At 46.6% G+C, this 17,015-nt stretch overlaps 1 protein-coding gene across 1 annotated transcript; it reads left to right on the top strand.

The window, feature by feature from the left end:
* The first annotated feature begins 12,434 nt into the window (after positions 1 to 12,434).
* On the top strand, positions 12,435 to 16,776 carry APELA (apelin receptor early endogenous ligand). The gene is made up of 3 exons (XM_063424271.1): positions 12,435 to 12,842; positions 13,269 to 13,378; positions 16,593 to 16,776. Exons 1-2 carry the CDS (start codon positions 12,767 to 12,769, stop codon positions 13,355 to 13,357), a joined length of 165 nt encoding a protein of 54 aa, XP_063280341.1. The 5' UTR covers positions 12,435 to 12,766; the 3' UTR covers positions 13,358 to 13,378; positions 16,593 to 16,776.
* The last annotated feature ends 239 nt before the right edge of the window (positions 16,777 to 17,015 follow it).

Genomic DNA, 17,015 nt, shown 5'->3' with positions numbered 1-17,015 from the left:
GGGTGGCCCTGGCCATGAAAATCAGGAAGGAGCCCCTGGTGGTGTGGGGGACATGCCGCCTTTACGGCAGTCAGGACCCCCACGTCATAGGGCTCCAGTTCTGGATGGACACGGGGTCCGATTGTTTGATTTTCCCTCAGGCATACTGGCCCCGCCATTGGCAATTTAAAGAAGTCCCCCCAGTGAATGGAGTGGGAGGGCAATCCCGGGCATGGAAAAGCACCCAGTTGGTGGCTATAACACTTCACACGGAAAAGGGACCAGAACAGACAGTGGCAATCTACCCCTACATTTTGCAAAACACCCCACCCTTGATAGGAAGGGACATCCTTGCTATGTTAGGAGCCAGGATCACAAATTTATCCTGAGGGCCACTGCCGTATGCCCACCTCTGCCGATCATACTGACTTGGAAGTCATCAGACCCCATATGGGTGGAGCAGTGGCCCCTGTCAAAGCCTCAAATGACAGCCTTGCTGGAACTGGTTGACTGCGAGCTGCAAAAGGGTCACATAGAACCCTCCACCAGCCTGTGGAACACCCCCGTGTTTGTAATCCCCAAAAGGTCTGGAGAAGGCTATCGCCTCATCCACGACCTGAGGGAAGTGAACAAGACAATCCAACCTATGGGTCCTGTTCAGACACTGCTGCCCATGAACTCAGCCATCCCCGAAGGCCAGCCATGCGCAGTGCTGGACATCAAAGACTGTTTCTTTTCGATACCCCTGCATACTGAGGACAAGGGACGGTTCGCCTTTTCTGTCGTGTTCCCAAAAGGCGAGCGACCCAACCTCTGCTTCCAATGGAAGGTGCTGCCGCAAGGTTTTGTGGACAGCCCGACCGTATGCCAAATCACCGTGGACAGAGCACTGATGCCAGTCCGACACTCCTACCCTGCTGCAGCCATCATTCAATACATGGACGACATCCTCATCACCGCGCCATCAGCAAGCCAAGTGGATCACTTAGTGTCCACAATCACAGAAACTCTCCAGGCCAACGGCTTTGAGATCGCGAGTGCAAAGATCAAGAGAGGACCCTGCGTGACTTTCCTGGGAGTGGGGATCACAAATTCCTAAGTGACCCCTCCCAAGGTGAAGGTCCGCCGAGACATCAAGACACTCCATGACATGCAGCGACTTGTAGGTTCTCTGCAGTGGCTCCACAACATCATCCTAATTCCTCCCGAGGTCATGGACCCCTTGTATGACCTCCTGAAAGGAAAGCACCCCTGGGAACCCAAGGAGCTGACACCGCAAGCAGCGAGCTCCCTCGACTTCATCGAACATCAGATGTCTACTGGCACACTTGCCAGGTGGAACCCAGGTGTGCCGCTTGATCTATACGTCCACTTTACCCAGAAGGGAGGAGTGGGAGCACTGGCTCAAGGACCTTCCGAAAAATCCCAGCCGATCCAATGGGTGGTCCTCGGAAGACCAGCTTGTGCAATTTCCCCGGGAGTCAAATGCATCACCAACCTCATCATGAAAGACAGGAAACTCGCCTTGAGACACCTGGGAACCGAGCTGACAAGAATCCACCTTCCCTTCCGCAAGCAGCTGAGCACGGAGTCAACCGCAATGTCGGAGCACCTGGCCCTTGCCCTCACTGGCTTCGGAGGAGAAATATGCTACACCTCCAGACCCCCTTGGTCTCAGCTACTGACCATTGTCGACATAGACATGCCACCAAAGGTCATGGACCGACCACTGCCAGGACCGACGGTCTTCACAGACGCCTCCTCCACGACTTCCACTGCAGCAGCAGTGTGGCAGGCAGGAGAACAATGGCATTGTGTCAAAACATGCGACCCCACACTGTCAGTGCAACAAGTGGAAGCAGCAGCTGTAGTCTTGGCGTGCGGACTCTTCCAAGAGGAACACCTCAACATCATAATGGACTCTATATTCATGGCAAGGCTCTGCCTGGCCATGTCAGGACCAGGTGTGTCAACCTCTGCAGCAGCCTCAATGCTTGAAGAAGCGCTCTCCTCACGACAGGGAACCGTATCTGTCATTCACGTCAACAGCCACAACCCAGTCAAGGGCTTCTTTCAGACCGGCAACGACAAAGCGGACGCCGCGGCAAAGGGAGTGTGCACACTGCAGGAATCTCCTCAACTGCACGAGTCGCTCCACATCGGAGCCAAAGCGCTGGCAAAAAGATGCAGGATCTCGACAGCGGACGCGAAACATGTAGTGGCCACCTGCCCTCATTGCCAGAAGTCACCCCTGTGGACCAGTGGGGTCAACCCAAGAGGTCTCAAAGCCTCAGAAATCTGGCAGTCGGACTTCACTTTATGTCAACTGCTGAAGCCCAGAGCATGTCTGGCAGTGACAGTGGACACTTACAGCGGAGTGATTGTGGCCACACAGCACCCCAAAACTAACTCTAAGGCCACAATCCAGCACTGGCTGACAGCCATGGCATGGCTTGGTATCCCCAAGCAAATTAAAACTGACAATGGTTCCAATTTCATCTCCAAACCAGTGCAAGAATTTTCCTCAAAGTGGGGCATCACTTTAGTGCAGGGCATTCCATATAACTCCACAGGCCAGGCCATAGTGGAGTGAGGAAACCAAACTCTCAAAACCAAAATAGAAGTGCTGGCAAAGTCAGAGGGTTTCGCCAGTGCCATTCCCCCAGGGGACCAGGCACAGCTGCTAGCAACTGCCTTGCTTGCATTGAATCAGTTCGCTAGCGCAGAAGCTGTGCACAGCCCCATTCAAAAACACAGGACAGCCCAGACACTTGAGGAAGGCCCCCCAGTGATTGTCAGAAACGAATTGGGGGAGTGGGAGTCCGGGTGGAGGTTGGTCCTCACAGGCCGAGGATATGCGGCCGTCAAGAGAAATGGCACCGTTAAATGGTGCCCGCTGAAATCAATCAAGCCAGACCTTCAGAATGAGACTAATGAAAAACTGTGCATTTCTGTTTCCAAGACATGCTCGTGGGGCGCCCCTGTAATGCATACACCCCTGTTCCAGAGGAAAAGGACGAACCAACAAGCAGCCCGATGACACCCAAGAGTCCCACACCGGTGAGACCCAGACAACAACGGTGTTTTTGTGTGATTCTGCTGTTGGGGCTTGTCGCCAGAGGGCAAGCCAACTCAGACTATTACCCCCATCAGCCATTCAGGTGGGTCCTGCAACATCTTTCAGGTGACGAGGTGCTCAAAGAAACCACCACACCGAGCAGCCCATCCATTGTGTTTAGGCTAAAAGACATATTCCTTTCACAATCAAAATTCCCCAAGTTCGGCAACTCCTCATTGTGGCAAACCTATTGGTGTCCCGCCTCCAACCCAGGAAAGAGTTATTGTATGTACCCAGGTTATGGGTATTGTGGGTACTGGGGGTGTGAAACTATCATGACAAGCGATAGATGGAAACCGCGACAAGCAGATAAGTTCCTGCAAGTCACGTATGCACCACGTGGCTGTCGTGAGCCAAAATTTGCGTCCGACAAAACAATATACACACACACCCCAAGACAGGAGGAGACACACTTGTCAAAACTACAACATGACAATTTTGCAACCGACACACGCAAGTTGGGCCATGGGCAGAGTGTGGACGGTGTTCGTTCGCACCTTTGGTCACGATGTTTGAGTGAACATAATAGTAATCAGGCTCTTGCTGTCAGCATCTCAATCAGTTGGATCTAACCAAATTCTTACAGTAAACAGACCCAAGACAGGGACGACAACTAGCCCCAAAACCACCTCTACCGCACTTATTCCATTCAACTCAGTAGCTCCTTACCAAAAGCCCAAACCAGCTCCTTACAATCTGTTCCTTAGCTGTTGAATGCCACCTTTTTGTCACTAAACCGATCAGTCCCGAACCTCACAAGTTCGTGTTGGCTGTGTTACGACGCAGAACCCCATTTCTATGAAGGTGTTGCCCTTGATGTTCCCTTTAGCTACTCAGCAGTTGTCAATCCACCCCAGTGCAGGTGGGACACTCCCCGCAGAGGAATCACTCTGAGTCAAGTCACAGGCTAGGGCAGATGTTTTGGCAGTGCAACCTTGGCAGAACAGAAAGGCAACATCTGCACAGAAGTTGTCAAGCCTGACAAAAAGATCAATAAGTGGGTGGTCCCATCTGCATCTGGGATGTGGGTTTTTCAGCAATCTGGGGTGAGTCCGTGTGTTCCTTGCCAAATTTAATGACTCTGCTGATTTTTGTGTCCAAGTTCTAATTGTTCCTAGGGTCCTGTACCACTCAGACGAAGAGGTGTACTACCTTTTTGAGGAACCCGGCCGGCTCCACAAAAGAGAAATAATAACAGGTGTAACTATTGCAATGCTGCTCGGCCTGGGAGCAACCGGCGCAGCCACAGGTGTCTCGGCCCTCGTGACCCAACACCAAGGACTTTCTCAGCTGCAAATGACCATCGATGAGGACTTGCAGAGGATCGAGAAATCCATCTCCTTTCTGGAGAAATCAGTTTCCTCGCTCTCAGAAGTTGTCTTACAGAACAGGCGAGGGCTGGACCTCTTGTTCATGCAACAAGGAGGCTTGTGTGCCGCCTTGAAAGAAGAATGCTGCTTTTATGCTGATCACACAGGAGTCGTTAGAGACTCCATGGCAGAACTCCGAGATAGATTGGCTCAGAGGAAGAAAGACAGGGAAGCCCAACAGGGTTGGTTCGAGTCCTGGTTCAACCAATCACCATGGCTCACCACCCTAATTTCCACCCTGATAGGTCCACTGGCAATGCTGCTTTTAACTCCTACCTTTGGACCATGCCTGCTGAACAAGCTGGTCTCATTTGTTCAGACCCACTTAGAATGGGCCAACATTCTGTTCGTAGCCCACCAACAAATGCTGTAAACCAAACTGTGAACACTGCCAGTTGCGAGGTTTTCCTAATCTGCCTTGCAAAATTCACCCAAGTTCACTAAACCCTTTCCCCTTATTAAGTTACTACTTTGTACCTCATTTTAGTGCCTATGATTATGACTACCTCATTTATCGTGGGGGGAGGGGGGAGATGTGGTAGATAAGGACAGGTGCTGCAGAAGATTTCGGGATGTAACAGAAAGGCAGCGGGACACTTCCCCCTCCTCATCCACAGAGATAAGCAAATAACCCCTCTGTGGTATGTGACCCCTCCTAACTCCAGTAGTTTTCCATTCCTTTACTAACTCTAACTAGACCCACCATCCCCTTATGACGTAATGAAACCCCTTTGAGTATTTAACTCCAAGATGTAAAGTAATAAATGCCATTTTGACTCTTCCACCAAATTGGTGTCAGTGCTTGTCTATGGCCCGAGTGGCTCGGGTAAGGCCGAGCCGCCGTGCTGTCCTTTGAAACCAGGTCGCCCGCCTTCTAGCAGAAGGCAACAACCAGGATTGAAACCAGTATTCCCATACATAACAATTAATTCCTGTACTTTAGAAGTTTTACTTAACATTTTATACTGATAGCATTTGAAAGCTGTTTTCAAATATTAATGATAAACCTTATAAACTAGAGTTTATAATTATATGCTGGCCTTCCAAACAAAGGTAGCATTCAGTTTCTGACTAGCAGAGTGTCTTGGGTTGAAAAATGTAACCAAAAATGTGTATTCTATTTTCATCTGTTGAAACCTGTTGGGAGATATTGTTCTTCTATCCTCTTCCACCCATTATCCTCTGATAGACATCACCTGTGAATGGGTCATTTAAGGCCTCTCACATGACTGACAACATCAGTCCATTGTGAGATGCTCCACCCAGTGGGAGGAGCCAAAGCCTTTCCACCAGTGTTGTAATTTAGATTTAGGGGGGGTCCCCAGGGAAGGTTCCCCGGGAGCCCCCCGGGTCCTAGGGTCGTGGGTGTTTGCATGCTGGTAGGCAAGGAGACTCTAGACGGCTGGTGAGGTGCTGATGAGATGAGGGTTTATTTGGAGTCTTACCCCGGGAAGGCAGCATGGTCACTGAGGGAGAGGGGAAAGGGAAGGGGAGAGAGGGAAGGGGAGAGCAGTGCAGCCTCCAGAGGCCTCCAGGGAAAAGAGGGCAAGCCCTCTCCTTTTGCACCCTTAACAGAGAGGTTCAAAGTGGGCACGGTAAGATTCTTCAGCCAATAGAGTTACAGATACACGATACTGCGGGGAGGTTACAGACTTGGGATAAACCATACACTTTCCAGGGGTGAGCCAGAGCAAACCATTTCAATAAAATGCAATCCCACACACCAGCATAAAACCTGCAATCCCAAACACTAATGCAGTCAGTTTTCTACTGAATTCTTGGAGGAAGACTGGGCCCATCTTACCAGCACTGGACCCTTTGTTCTGCAGAATCATCTCTACTTCACAGAACAACATCTGTTACTCCAGGAAGACTTATTTGGACTTCCAACACCTTGACAACAGGGTGTCAGGTCGTATCTCTGACTCTGTCAGGGTTTTCTAGGACTTTTGTTTATTTGCTTGTTTGTTTTTCGTACTACTGCATTTGTATTTTTTCTTTTTTTTTTAATATTCCTAGTAAACAACTGTTATTCCTATTCCCATATTTTTGCCTGAAAGCTCCTAATTGCAAAATTGTTATAATTTGGAGGGAGGGGGGTTTTTACATTCTCCATTCCAAGAGAAACTTCAGTTTTCCCTGACCGAGACCTGTCTTTCCAAACTAAGACACAGAGCAATAGGGAATGCTAATTAATCTCTTACTCCATACTAGGAGGTGCCCAATTGTCTTTCTCTCCTGTTGTAATCATCCAACTCTGCTTGTTCTATTTCTTAATACTCTGCATTTTACTGCTTCTTCACATTATTTTGTTCTTCCAGTGACTTGCTCTTTCATTTATCAAGATAATTTTTATTCTTCTATATGTGACAAAATTATTTGATATTCCCTCAGCCTTTTTCCCTTCATTCTTCCAATTTTATTATTAGAAATGGCAGCATGTTTTCAAATTTTTTTCCCCAAATAAGACTGTAGCAGTCTCTCTACTGAAAATGTCACCCAGAACAATCCATAATCAGTGGAGTGATACAGTATTTACCGAAATGTGTTAAGCAAAAGATAATGTCGTGTTATTTACAGTTAACATTTGATATTCAGGAAAGGCAGTTCCTATTTAACACTTTGTGGGACTGCATTTTATGGAAATGGTTTGTTCTAGCTCACCCCTGGAAAATGTATGGTTTATCCCAAGTCTGTACCCTCCCTGCAGTATCAAGTTATCTGTAACCTCATTGGCTGGAGAATGTTACTGAGCCCCTTTGAACCTCTGTGATAAGAATACTAACGCAAGGGGTCTCGCTCTCTTTGCCCCTCTCCCCCTGGAGGCGTCCGGACGCTCCCCTCTCCTCTCCCCCCTTCCCCCTCTCCCCTTCCCTTCCCCTCTCCCTCAGTGAATAAACCCTCATCTCATCAGCACCCCACCGGCATCTGAAGTCTCTTTGCCTGCCAGCACGGGAACCCCACGACCCCCTAGGACCCCGGGGGTCTCCGGGGGGCACTCCCCGGGGACCCCCCATAAATTTAAGCAACAACAACACTTCCAATTTTTTTTTATTTCTGCAATATGCTATTTTCCTCACTTTCTGGATGTAAACTGATAATCTGACTATTTGATCCTATCAAGGAGGAAATAGGGAAGAGAATATCTGTTGGAGAAGTAGCAATGATATAGGTAATAAGTTCTGAAATCATCATTCCTTTATTATGTTCCTTTCAGATTATAAGACAAGGAAGGCTTTTGATTCAACGGACCAATTCTTCTAGCTCATAAAGCATTATCTCCAGACTTCCAGCTTTCCTTCTCACTTTACATTCCCTTTCCTCTTAAGACAGCATAAACCCACCAGCAAAGACTGTGAAAAAGGCAGAACTATTACATCACTACATTCTACGGAGTTGTTATTTGCCTGATTTCAAGCAGCACTATGCACGTGAAAGTAAGTACCTGAAGGAAAGCTGCTTGCAAAAGAACTACAAACTCTTGAGTGGGTCTGTATTACATTTTAGAAATTTCTTCAGCAAGGAAGCATAGAATTATTACTGTATCTTACATGAAAATTATAATAACTCTGTCATGCTCATGTTATAGTGGCTTGGATTTCATTAGTCAACTAAATATTTGTAAACTTTGGCACAGAGTTAACAGTGGAATTAACAGCTTATAGTATACGAAAATGGAAAAAAAAAACCCTCAATAAATATGGCACTTAATTATTGCATCTTACTCAAGTCTCTTAAATGTAATGTCACCTCACGTCTGTAAACTTCACAACATTCAGGTGCAGAAGAGGCCTAGATAGCCCAAGGGACTGGTGATAGTCTATGCATTCTTTCTGCCTTTTAGCTTTTTGCAGAGTCCCTATCACTTTGAAGTCTATACTACTTTCCACCTTAAGGTTATAAGCCTGAACCTCACCTGCAGAATGAAAATGATGATCATTTGCAGGGCTGTAGGAATGAGGTGCCCAGTGTGTTCTCATTCATGGTGAGCAAGAGAACACATCCCTAAATTTGTCCTAGTGGAGTCAGAATGACATTTAGGATATTGAGGATGTAACCCTGGCTGTTACAAACTCGTTGAGTGATCTGGCCACAGCACTCCTCTCCTACTCCACCACATTTGTATTTGAATTTATACTCCCTTAAGAAAATTCTGTCACTGCCACCACAGGACCCTGGTTTCAGCTGAGCTAGTAGCAACAATATTAAAAAAAAAAAGTCACTTTAAAGGCCAGAAATAACAAAGAGAAGACTTAATGCCCACCAAGCTGTAAAGAAGAACATTGGGACATGTCTCCTGGTTAGGACAGACAAATCTGATCAACCAGCAGATGATTTCCTTTGTTACTGTTTTGTCTGAGACACCTTCTCCAGCAGTCTTGGTATCATTTTAAAACAACATTTAGTAACTACTTCCTCCATGTATTCAAGCTGCAATTTGTCTTTTAATTAATACAGGCACAATCTATCTAGACAAATTAAGTAACCAAGTAAGACACTAATTTCGAAGCTTTGAGAAAAGCTAAGGTTACAGTTAACAATAGATGTTGCTGATTTAGCTGAAATGAATAGATAAGCTTTGCTGAAATCAGTTAAAAGTTAGAGGATGGTTAAAAGAAACCGGATTTAAGATAAGCTACCCCGGATTTAATGACTCATTGCATGTCAAACAGAGAAACTAATCAATACAACACAAGACCTCCTGTTTCCAGAAACCCACTGAAATAGTCCTGGAAAACAGGAAACAGGGAGTTCTACCATCCATCAGTCACATCTGCATTGAAAAGGTTGAAAGTTTAGAATGAGGAAGACTCGTTTTACTTCCTCCTTTTGGTGACCACTCCTCACAAAATGACCACCGACCCATTTCAGGGAACAAACTACGCATGCTTAATAGCCTTTTTGTCAATTAGCATATGAAGTGGAGAAGAGGAAGTGACAGGGGTATGAATATGCATTTGTATTTCGCGTATTCAACATTTTTGTAAATAAAAGGCTTTGTAATTACCTGTGATCTTTGCAGTGTGCACTAGGGAGCTATCCCACGCGCTGCCCGGCGTCGCAATAAACATACACTTTCTAACTTTAACTGTTAGTCTTTTGTCCGTCACAGTTGAATATTGATATTAGATCAATATTCATATTTTAATAAATCACAAGTAATGATGTACAACTCTGCAAGGAGGGACAAGCGTGCACTATTGAGTTAAACAGGCTTTTAAACAAAATGGGAAAGCCCACAATAAGGGAAAACAATACAGAGGCAACAACTGAATTAAAACAAAACCAAAATGTTATAAATGCTCAGTCAATTTTAATTAATAAAATATTTTTTGTTAATTAAAGAATTACAGAACCAAAATTTTTGGCAAACCAGCAGTCAAAAGTGAAGTGTCAATAACCCGGGATTGGCACTGGGTGAACCATAGCCACAGCCTCTATCGCACTGTGACTCTCCCCTGTTCACAAATTCAGCCCGTTCCGGGGTCCCCTTAAATACAGTTTATTTTTCCCCCCACTGCCTCCAGAGTTCTTTGTTCTATTCAGCCACCCTGTCTTCTGAATAGGCTTTCCGGGGAAAGATGAATAATAACTAAGTTTTCGTTCAGCTGTCCTCTCTGCTGAATAGACTTTCAGAGTGAGTAGGGAGTTAAAATGATGAATAGAGGTGTGTCTTCTATATTGCTGCTGAGATCAATATCTTTCTTGATGGCTGGGCATTTTACAGTCTCCTTGCTCAGAAAGAGTTGGTCTACTTTCCTTTCTTGTTGTTAATGGTGGTGCTTTTCGCTCTCCAGCTCTGCCTGGCCACAGCCGTTGTTCATCCTGAAAGGCAATTACTACAAGCCCGGACTTACCAGTTTCATCGCTACAAACCCGGGCTTGCTTATTACATTTTTTTTTATATACATGTAACCTTATAACATGAATTATCCCATGTAATTTATTACAAAAACAAACAAAAAACAAACAAACAAATAAACAACAACTATATATTTCACTCTTTTATGAAATAGGCAAATAATAACTTTATCCAACTTTCAATAATAGTAACCTAGTAATAATAGTCGTACTTAACTTATATAGAAATGTACTCTTTCCCACATGTTTTAGAAGAAATTTTTTTCCCAAAAAGGAGCAAATTTTGTTAGTGTTTTTTTTGTCTGTTTTTTGTTTTGGTGGGTTTTTTTTCCAAATAACTAGGTGCTATTCCATCACAAGAAATCAGCAGATTGGAAAAAAAGAAAAGACCCAGTCGAATTTCAACTGATTTCAGTAATTCACTGGATTTCAAAGCCATCACTGATGCTCCCATATTTCACAGATTTCGCCTTTTTTCTCTTAAGGTTTGGGTATTTGCACCAGCTGTTTTTAGCGTGGTTTTGTTATGAACAAATTTCCCGGTTCTGGAAGGGGCTGGGCTATCCCTGTCCTAGCCCCATAGCGAGACAGTTGCACCATCCCCCCAGAGGAAAACACAGAGGACCCATTAGCATATTAAAAGAGCTCTGAGCTCTCACAATGCAACCCCCCCTCCTCCCAATTTGTGCCGTCACCCAGCCTTTGAGAAAAATGGAGGTTTTTCTGTTTTGCAGAGAACTCCATAGCTGGGGTGAGGCTGCTGTCCCTCAAAAGTGGCTGACACACCCCCCCCCCGGCTAGAGGTAACCCCCACACCCCAGCAAGTTTGAGTAGGGAGGGAAGCTGCCCTGAAGGAAAGTCGCCCGGCAGCATTCTCCTACCTCATTAAAATGTGAAAAGGAGCAGCTCATGCCTAGACAGCCCTGTCATTGTTCTTGGTAACTACCTCCTGCAGCAGGAATACCTCTGCTGTGACCAGGACAAATGCATATTCATTTGTATATGCAAATAAAACCGACCCTGTGAATCCTGGGAGAGTTTTTTAGAGAAACTGCACCCCAAGACGAGAAGCTAGATGCATCAAAAGAAAATTAGATAGTGCCCTAGCCGAGCAAGAAGTGGATGCACCCCCTGGCCTGGTTTGAAGATTCACCATGACCTATGAGGAGTCTGAATGGAATGGGAACCGGCTAGCTGAAGTGACTGAGACAGACAACGGAAAACTCTCGAAGTTTTTCCCTAAGGGTAAAAGAGCTGACGGCTGCTCTGCTGGACTCCAGAGACAGACCCCTCACCGCTCTGCCCTCTGATGGTTGACCAGAGAGAGCTTCTAGCTGTTTCTGTGGAGACAAGGACTCGGCACCTACTGTGGGCAGCTGAGTGAAAAACTGCAACAGCACCTGCTCCTTCGGATAGCTGCAACAGCGTGGAAAACTCCGATCGGACTCTGCAATCCTGCTGATGACTTTAGTAATGAGCTGATCACTTTAATAAAGAGCTGAATATTAATAAAGGCATATACCCTGTTCTTTTCAGTTTGTTAAAGCGAGCTCTCATCATAATCAAGGATAAATATGATGCAATGTTCAGGTGGGTTATGCAAATGGATGTCCCATCCAAAACTGCTGCCCTCAAAGTGGCACCGCTGGAACAGATATATCTATTTTACCCTACACAGTACAAAAGCTCACAAATTAATTCCTGAATATTCTGGTCCTCCAAAAATCTTGATGGTACAAAAGACGCCCATTAGCCTTTACTTCCAGTTTCACTTTGAATAGCCACAGTTTGGCAGCTAGTTTAGAGAAGAGAGAAAGCATTTGAGCTGGGACAAGGGCCATGCTTGGGGGACTCCGCTGCCTTCGCCTTCAGGGGGAGAACAAAGGTCGGGGGGGCATTTCCTGCCCCTGCCATTGGTGTCTGCATGTGGGACCAATATGGGCAATGCAAACTTTAAGCAGTTGCAAATGGGGGAGGGAACTTCGGGGCTTGTTTTACATATGTTTTTTTCCTGGCTGGGTTGAATTTAAAGTGGAGTGAATTTAAAGCTGCATTGTTCGAGAGGCTCCTTGCCCCTACACATTGACAGGAGCTGCTGTTTACACGGGTTTTTCATTCCTGAGCTGTTTGCTTATGGAAAATAAGGGGGAGTGACAGAAGAAGAGACAGAGTGAAAGGGAAAAGGGAAGAGAAGGCGGCCCGGACAGCAGGGCAGGCAGCCCGGGAGCCTTGGCCCTGTCCGGTCACTGGCCCGCCATGGAGCAGCCAGCCCTGGCTGCTTGGCCTGTCAGTGGCGTGTGAGGGGCCGGGGCTGCAGGTGCTGCCAGCCCCTCACGGCCCCACGGGGCTCTGCGTGCCTTTCCTCGCCGGCACACACACACACACACACACACACACACACGGCACCCCAGAGTGCGCCTCCGCCTCCACTGCAGACATGAGGCTCCAGCTGCTGCTTTGGATCATGGCTGTGCTCCTGGCGAGCCTCCTCCCAGCCTACGGACAGCGGCCAGGTAGGTGATGCCTCAGCGTGATGCTTGTGCCGAGGCAGGAGCCGAGGGTTCGTGCCTGCCATGGGCACCCCCGGCCTGTTCGTCCCACACGCGGTTTGTGACCTCTGGGATGGGTTTGGACCTGGCGCATTCATCTGTGCGCTTCATCCCTGCTTCTAGCGGCAGCGGGAGGGGATGCTTCGCCTATCCCAGGAGTCTGGCGTCTTAGGGGAGGCGGGGGGAAAGACTACGGGGACAGACAGGGATAAACAGGGACCCAAGGTGGGCAAGTACTGCAGACTTGCTACCGGGAAGCAGCGGTGGCACGGGAGGGCGTGGCCACGGGCAGCGGTAGCTCCAGAGAGTGCCGGGGCTGGCCTGTCCCGGGGAGAGGCACTACCGGCAGCTTCCCTCACGCCCCGCTTCCCTCCCTCCCTCTCTCCGCAGCCAACCTGGCCCTGTGCAGGAAGCTCCACTGGCACGGCTGCTCCCACCGGTGCTGCATGCCGCTCCACTCCAGGGTGCCCTTCCCCTGAGCCCCGGCGGAGCGTGGCCAGGTAAACCCGCGCGGGTGGGCCGGGCCCAGTGAGCACCTCTGGGAATTCACACCTGCATTTGGAGCAGTGCGAGAGGTAGGGTTGCACCCGGGCTCCCCTCGTTTGGTTCGGAACACGGGGTTTTGGAGTCCTGGGGCACGGGTCCCGCCCTCTGCTGCCTTCTCCCCTTTCCAGGCCACACACACCACTATCCCCCCCCCCCCACCAAATGTCTTTTGAGGCGGGGAGAAATAACTGAGCCCGCTAACCGGGCTGAACGCTGCCCTCCCAGGTGTTGGCAAAGCCGTGGGGCAAAGAGTGTCACTAGCGCAGAGGCTGGACAAAGCGGCACCTGCAGAGGATGCTCCGGGGCTGCAAGCGCTGACACTTCCCCCGTGCTGGATGCAGGGCAAAGTCACCTCACCCTGCCCGTCAGTAACATGAAGCAGCACTCACCCACTTCAAAGGGGATTGCAATTCTTAATCATTGTCAGCAAAAGACTTTCAGCTCCTTGGATGAAAGGCTATACAAGTGCAAAACATTAATGCTTTATAGCTGATGAGGGCAGATACATTCAAATACTAAGTGGCTGCAGAAGCACACAGGTAGCATATGCTAATACGGTAGGCATCAAAAGAAAACCAGGTGCTCTTTTTACAATTTAAGAATGAATAAAACATGCAGTCAGTAGTTTTGTATCTTTGAAACTCATTATATATTAAAATAATGTTGTAGCCCCAGGCATGAAAGCATCCTAAATAAATGGTGGCAGAATCTGCACTCTGTGGAGCCAAGATGTTTCGATTTACTAAGTTGTTATGAACAAGTTTCCCGGTCAAAAAAAACTAAGCTATCCATGTCCTAGCCCCATAGCGAGACAGCTCCATCCCCCCCAGAGGAAAACACAGAGCACTCATTAGCATATTAAAAGAGCTCTGAGAATGCCACCGCCCTCCTCCCAATTTGTGCCGTCACCCAGCCTTTGAGAAAAATGGGGGTTTTTCTGTTTTGCAGAGAGCTCCATAGCTGGGATGGGGCTGCTGTCCCTCGAAAGAGGCTGACCCCCCTCCCAGCTAGAGGTAACCCCCACACCCCAGCAAGTTTGAGTAGGGAGGGAAGCTGCCCTGAAGAAAAGTTGCCTGGCAACACTTTCCTACCTCATTAAAATGTGAAAAGAAGCTGCCCATGACTAGATAGCCCTATCATTGTTCTTGGTAACTACCTCCTGCAGCAAGAATACCTCTGCTGTGACCAGGACAAATGCATATGCATTTGTATATGCAAATAAAACTGCCCCGGTGGATCCTGGGAGGGTTTTTTAGGGAAACTGCACCCCAAGACGAGAAGCTAGATTCGTCAGAGGAGAATTAGATAGTGCCCTGGCCGAGCAAGAAGTAGATGCACCCCCTGGCCTGGTTTGAAGATTCACCATGACCTATGAGGAGCCTGAATGGAATGGGAACCAGCCAGCTTAAGTGACATAGAGAACGGGGAACTCTCGAAGGTTTTCCCTGAGGGTAAAGAGCTGATCTGCACTCCAGTGGCAGACCCCACCACTGGTCTGCCTTCTGCTGGTTGACCAGAGAGAACTCCTAGCTGTTCCTATGGGAACAAGGACTCAGCATCTACTGTTTGCAGTGGAATGATGAACTGGGACAGCACCTGCTCCTTCGGATGGCTGCAGCAGCGTGGAAAACTCCGATCGGACTCTGCAATCCTGCTGATGACTTTAATAATGAGCTGATCACTTTAATAAAGAGCTGAATATTAATAAAGGCATATGTCCTGTCCTTTTCAAAGTGGTTAACAGTGAAAAAGGAGACTAAAGTAAAACTTTTTTAACAACCTTGAACCAAGAATCTTGTCAATGCATAAAACAAGAACCTACACCACTCCCAAAACAGCCATGCAAAAGGATACCACTCCACTCTATAATACTGGCCTATAAACCCATGTAATGTGCATATATGGGATGGTAAACTGGCAAATTTTCAAGGTTAAAAGATTGCCATATCTTAAAGTGAATCTCAGATGGGCTGCATACTGAGTGGCAGAATTGAGATGCAAGTAGAAAGAAGGACATGCCAGAAGGATGCTTTACTACCCAATGCCATGTCTCCTCACTGCTACATTTAAACAAGAGACAGATTATATGACATTCCATCATCAGTTTAAGCACAAACCTCAAAAGATAAGCAACTGGATCAATTCACTCAGCAGGCAGAGACTGAATGGACAGAGGGACAGAGGAATTTAGGCCCAATGTCTTAGTGATTCAATTCTGAATGATTTTCTTCAGTTCCTAAGATGAGTACATTTAACTCCCTTCCATTCAGTGTCTATGTCTGGAAATTGTGTAGAAAGCATCTACATTTTCTTAAATGTCTCTGAAGCCTCATATAATGAATGCATTTTGCTTGAGACTGCAGTAGCTGCATTATACATGTGCACTTATACTGGAATTCCTTTCCCCACAGAATATCAAGATAAAGGGTATTTTCAGGGTTATCTCCTTTTCTTCGGGGAGCTGATTTCTTGTAACAAAAGTCAATGACCAAACAAAACAGTGTACTTACTAATTCTCAATATATTTTGTAGGCATTAAGCTAAAAATCCTTCTGCTTTATAAAACTATTTAGAACTCAGTAAACCTCTACTAGGGTGTAAGGGGAGACAGGCACCTGAACTAACTCTCTTAACTTCACTCATTGTGGGTGCTATCCTTTATCTTAAGAAGGATTTACCACCTACGTTAACATTCCCTTCTAGTTTTAGTCCAAATTTAGCAAATATTTACATGCCTGGGTTACTTGACTCACATGAGTAATCTTATTGATCTCAGGGGAGTTGTACATATGGATAAAGCCACTTGCAGATGCAAACAGGATGCACCCTTAAGTCTGAATTTCAAGTGGTTGGAAACTTAAAATGAGCATAGCAGGCTCTTGCCGCACTTGAAATGAGAAGATTTAATTTGATTTTTCATCACTTCCATACACACAACATGGGACAAAAAAAAAAAAAAACCACAGAAATTTTTATATCAGCAGCCTTCTTGCTTTTGTCTTTTTTTTCTCCAACTTTGTAGCTGAAAATTCCAAATTAAGAAATATCATTCCAAATTTCATCCATTTTTTCTGGTTTTGTATGAGACTGTTCTGTTTTGTATGACACTTATTTAGAATACTAAATCTCTCATTAATATTTCTGTCCTTTTCTTCTTTTTTCTCCCAGCAACTTCATACTGGAATTTTCAGTGTTTTAAAGGAGCAACGGTTAAACTGATAAGAGAAGTTTGTCAAAAGTCCAGATCAACAACAGCTGACGTGACAGCCACCACAGTCCCATCTTCAGCAGTTCTGTCTGTCACATTCTACTGGACCTGGACTAAAGGCCCGTCTCATACCCTGAGAAGTGGGGGGGGGGCGGAAGGGTGGTGATGGGGGATGTGCATGAACTTACCTAGTTGAAACATTCCCTGCAAATTATTTGGCTCTCATAATAAGTAATAAAAGTTAAAGATCAAATCAAACATCAGCTAACTGAGCTAGATTTCCAGGGGCAATAAGAAGGAAGGATCTGTCCAAGGGCACTCTTGATGCTATATAATGTTCAGACTGAGTGAAATTGAAAGTGCTGTTAACTACTCAGTTCAGG

The sequence above is a fragment of the Prinia subflava genome (assembly GCF_021018805.1).
Source record: "Prinia subflava isolate CZ2003 ecotype Zambia chromosome W unlocalized genomic scaffold, Cam_Psub_1.2 scaffold_2cwr_NEW, whole genome shotgun sequence".
In the NCBI taxonomy this organism is placed as follows: Eukaryota; Metazoa; Chordata; class Aves; order Passeriformes; family Cisticolidae; genus Prinia; species Prinia subflava.
This window is presented reverse-complemented; position numbering and strand designations above follow the sequence as displayed.

Bases quoted from the DNA above. Each gene is read 5' to 3' on its own strand.
- APELA (XM_063424271.1), top strand. From the start codon at position 12,767: ATGAGGCTCCAGCTGCTGCTTTGGATCATGGCTGTGCTCCTGGCGAGC. The intron at 12,843-13,268 runs GTAGGTGATGCC...CTCTCTCCGCAG, and splicing joins AGCCTACGGACAGCGGCCAG to CCAACCTGGCCCTGTGCAGG.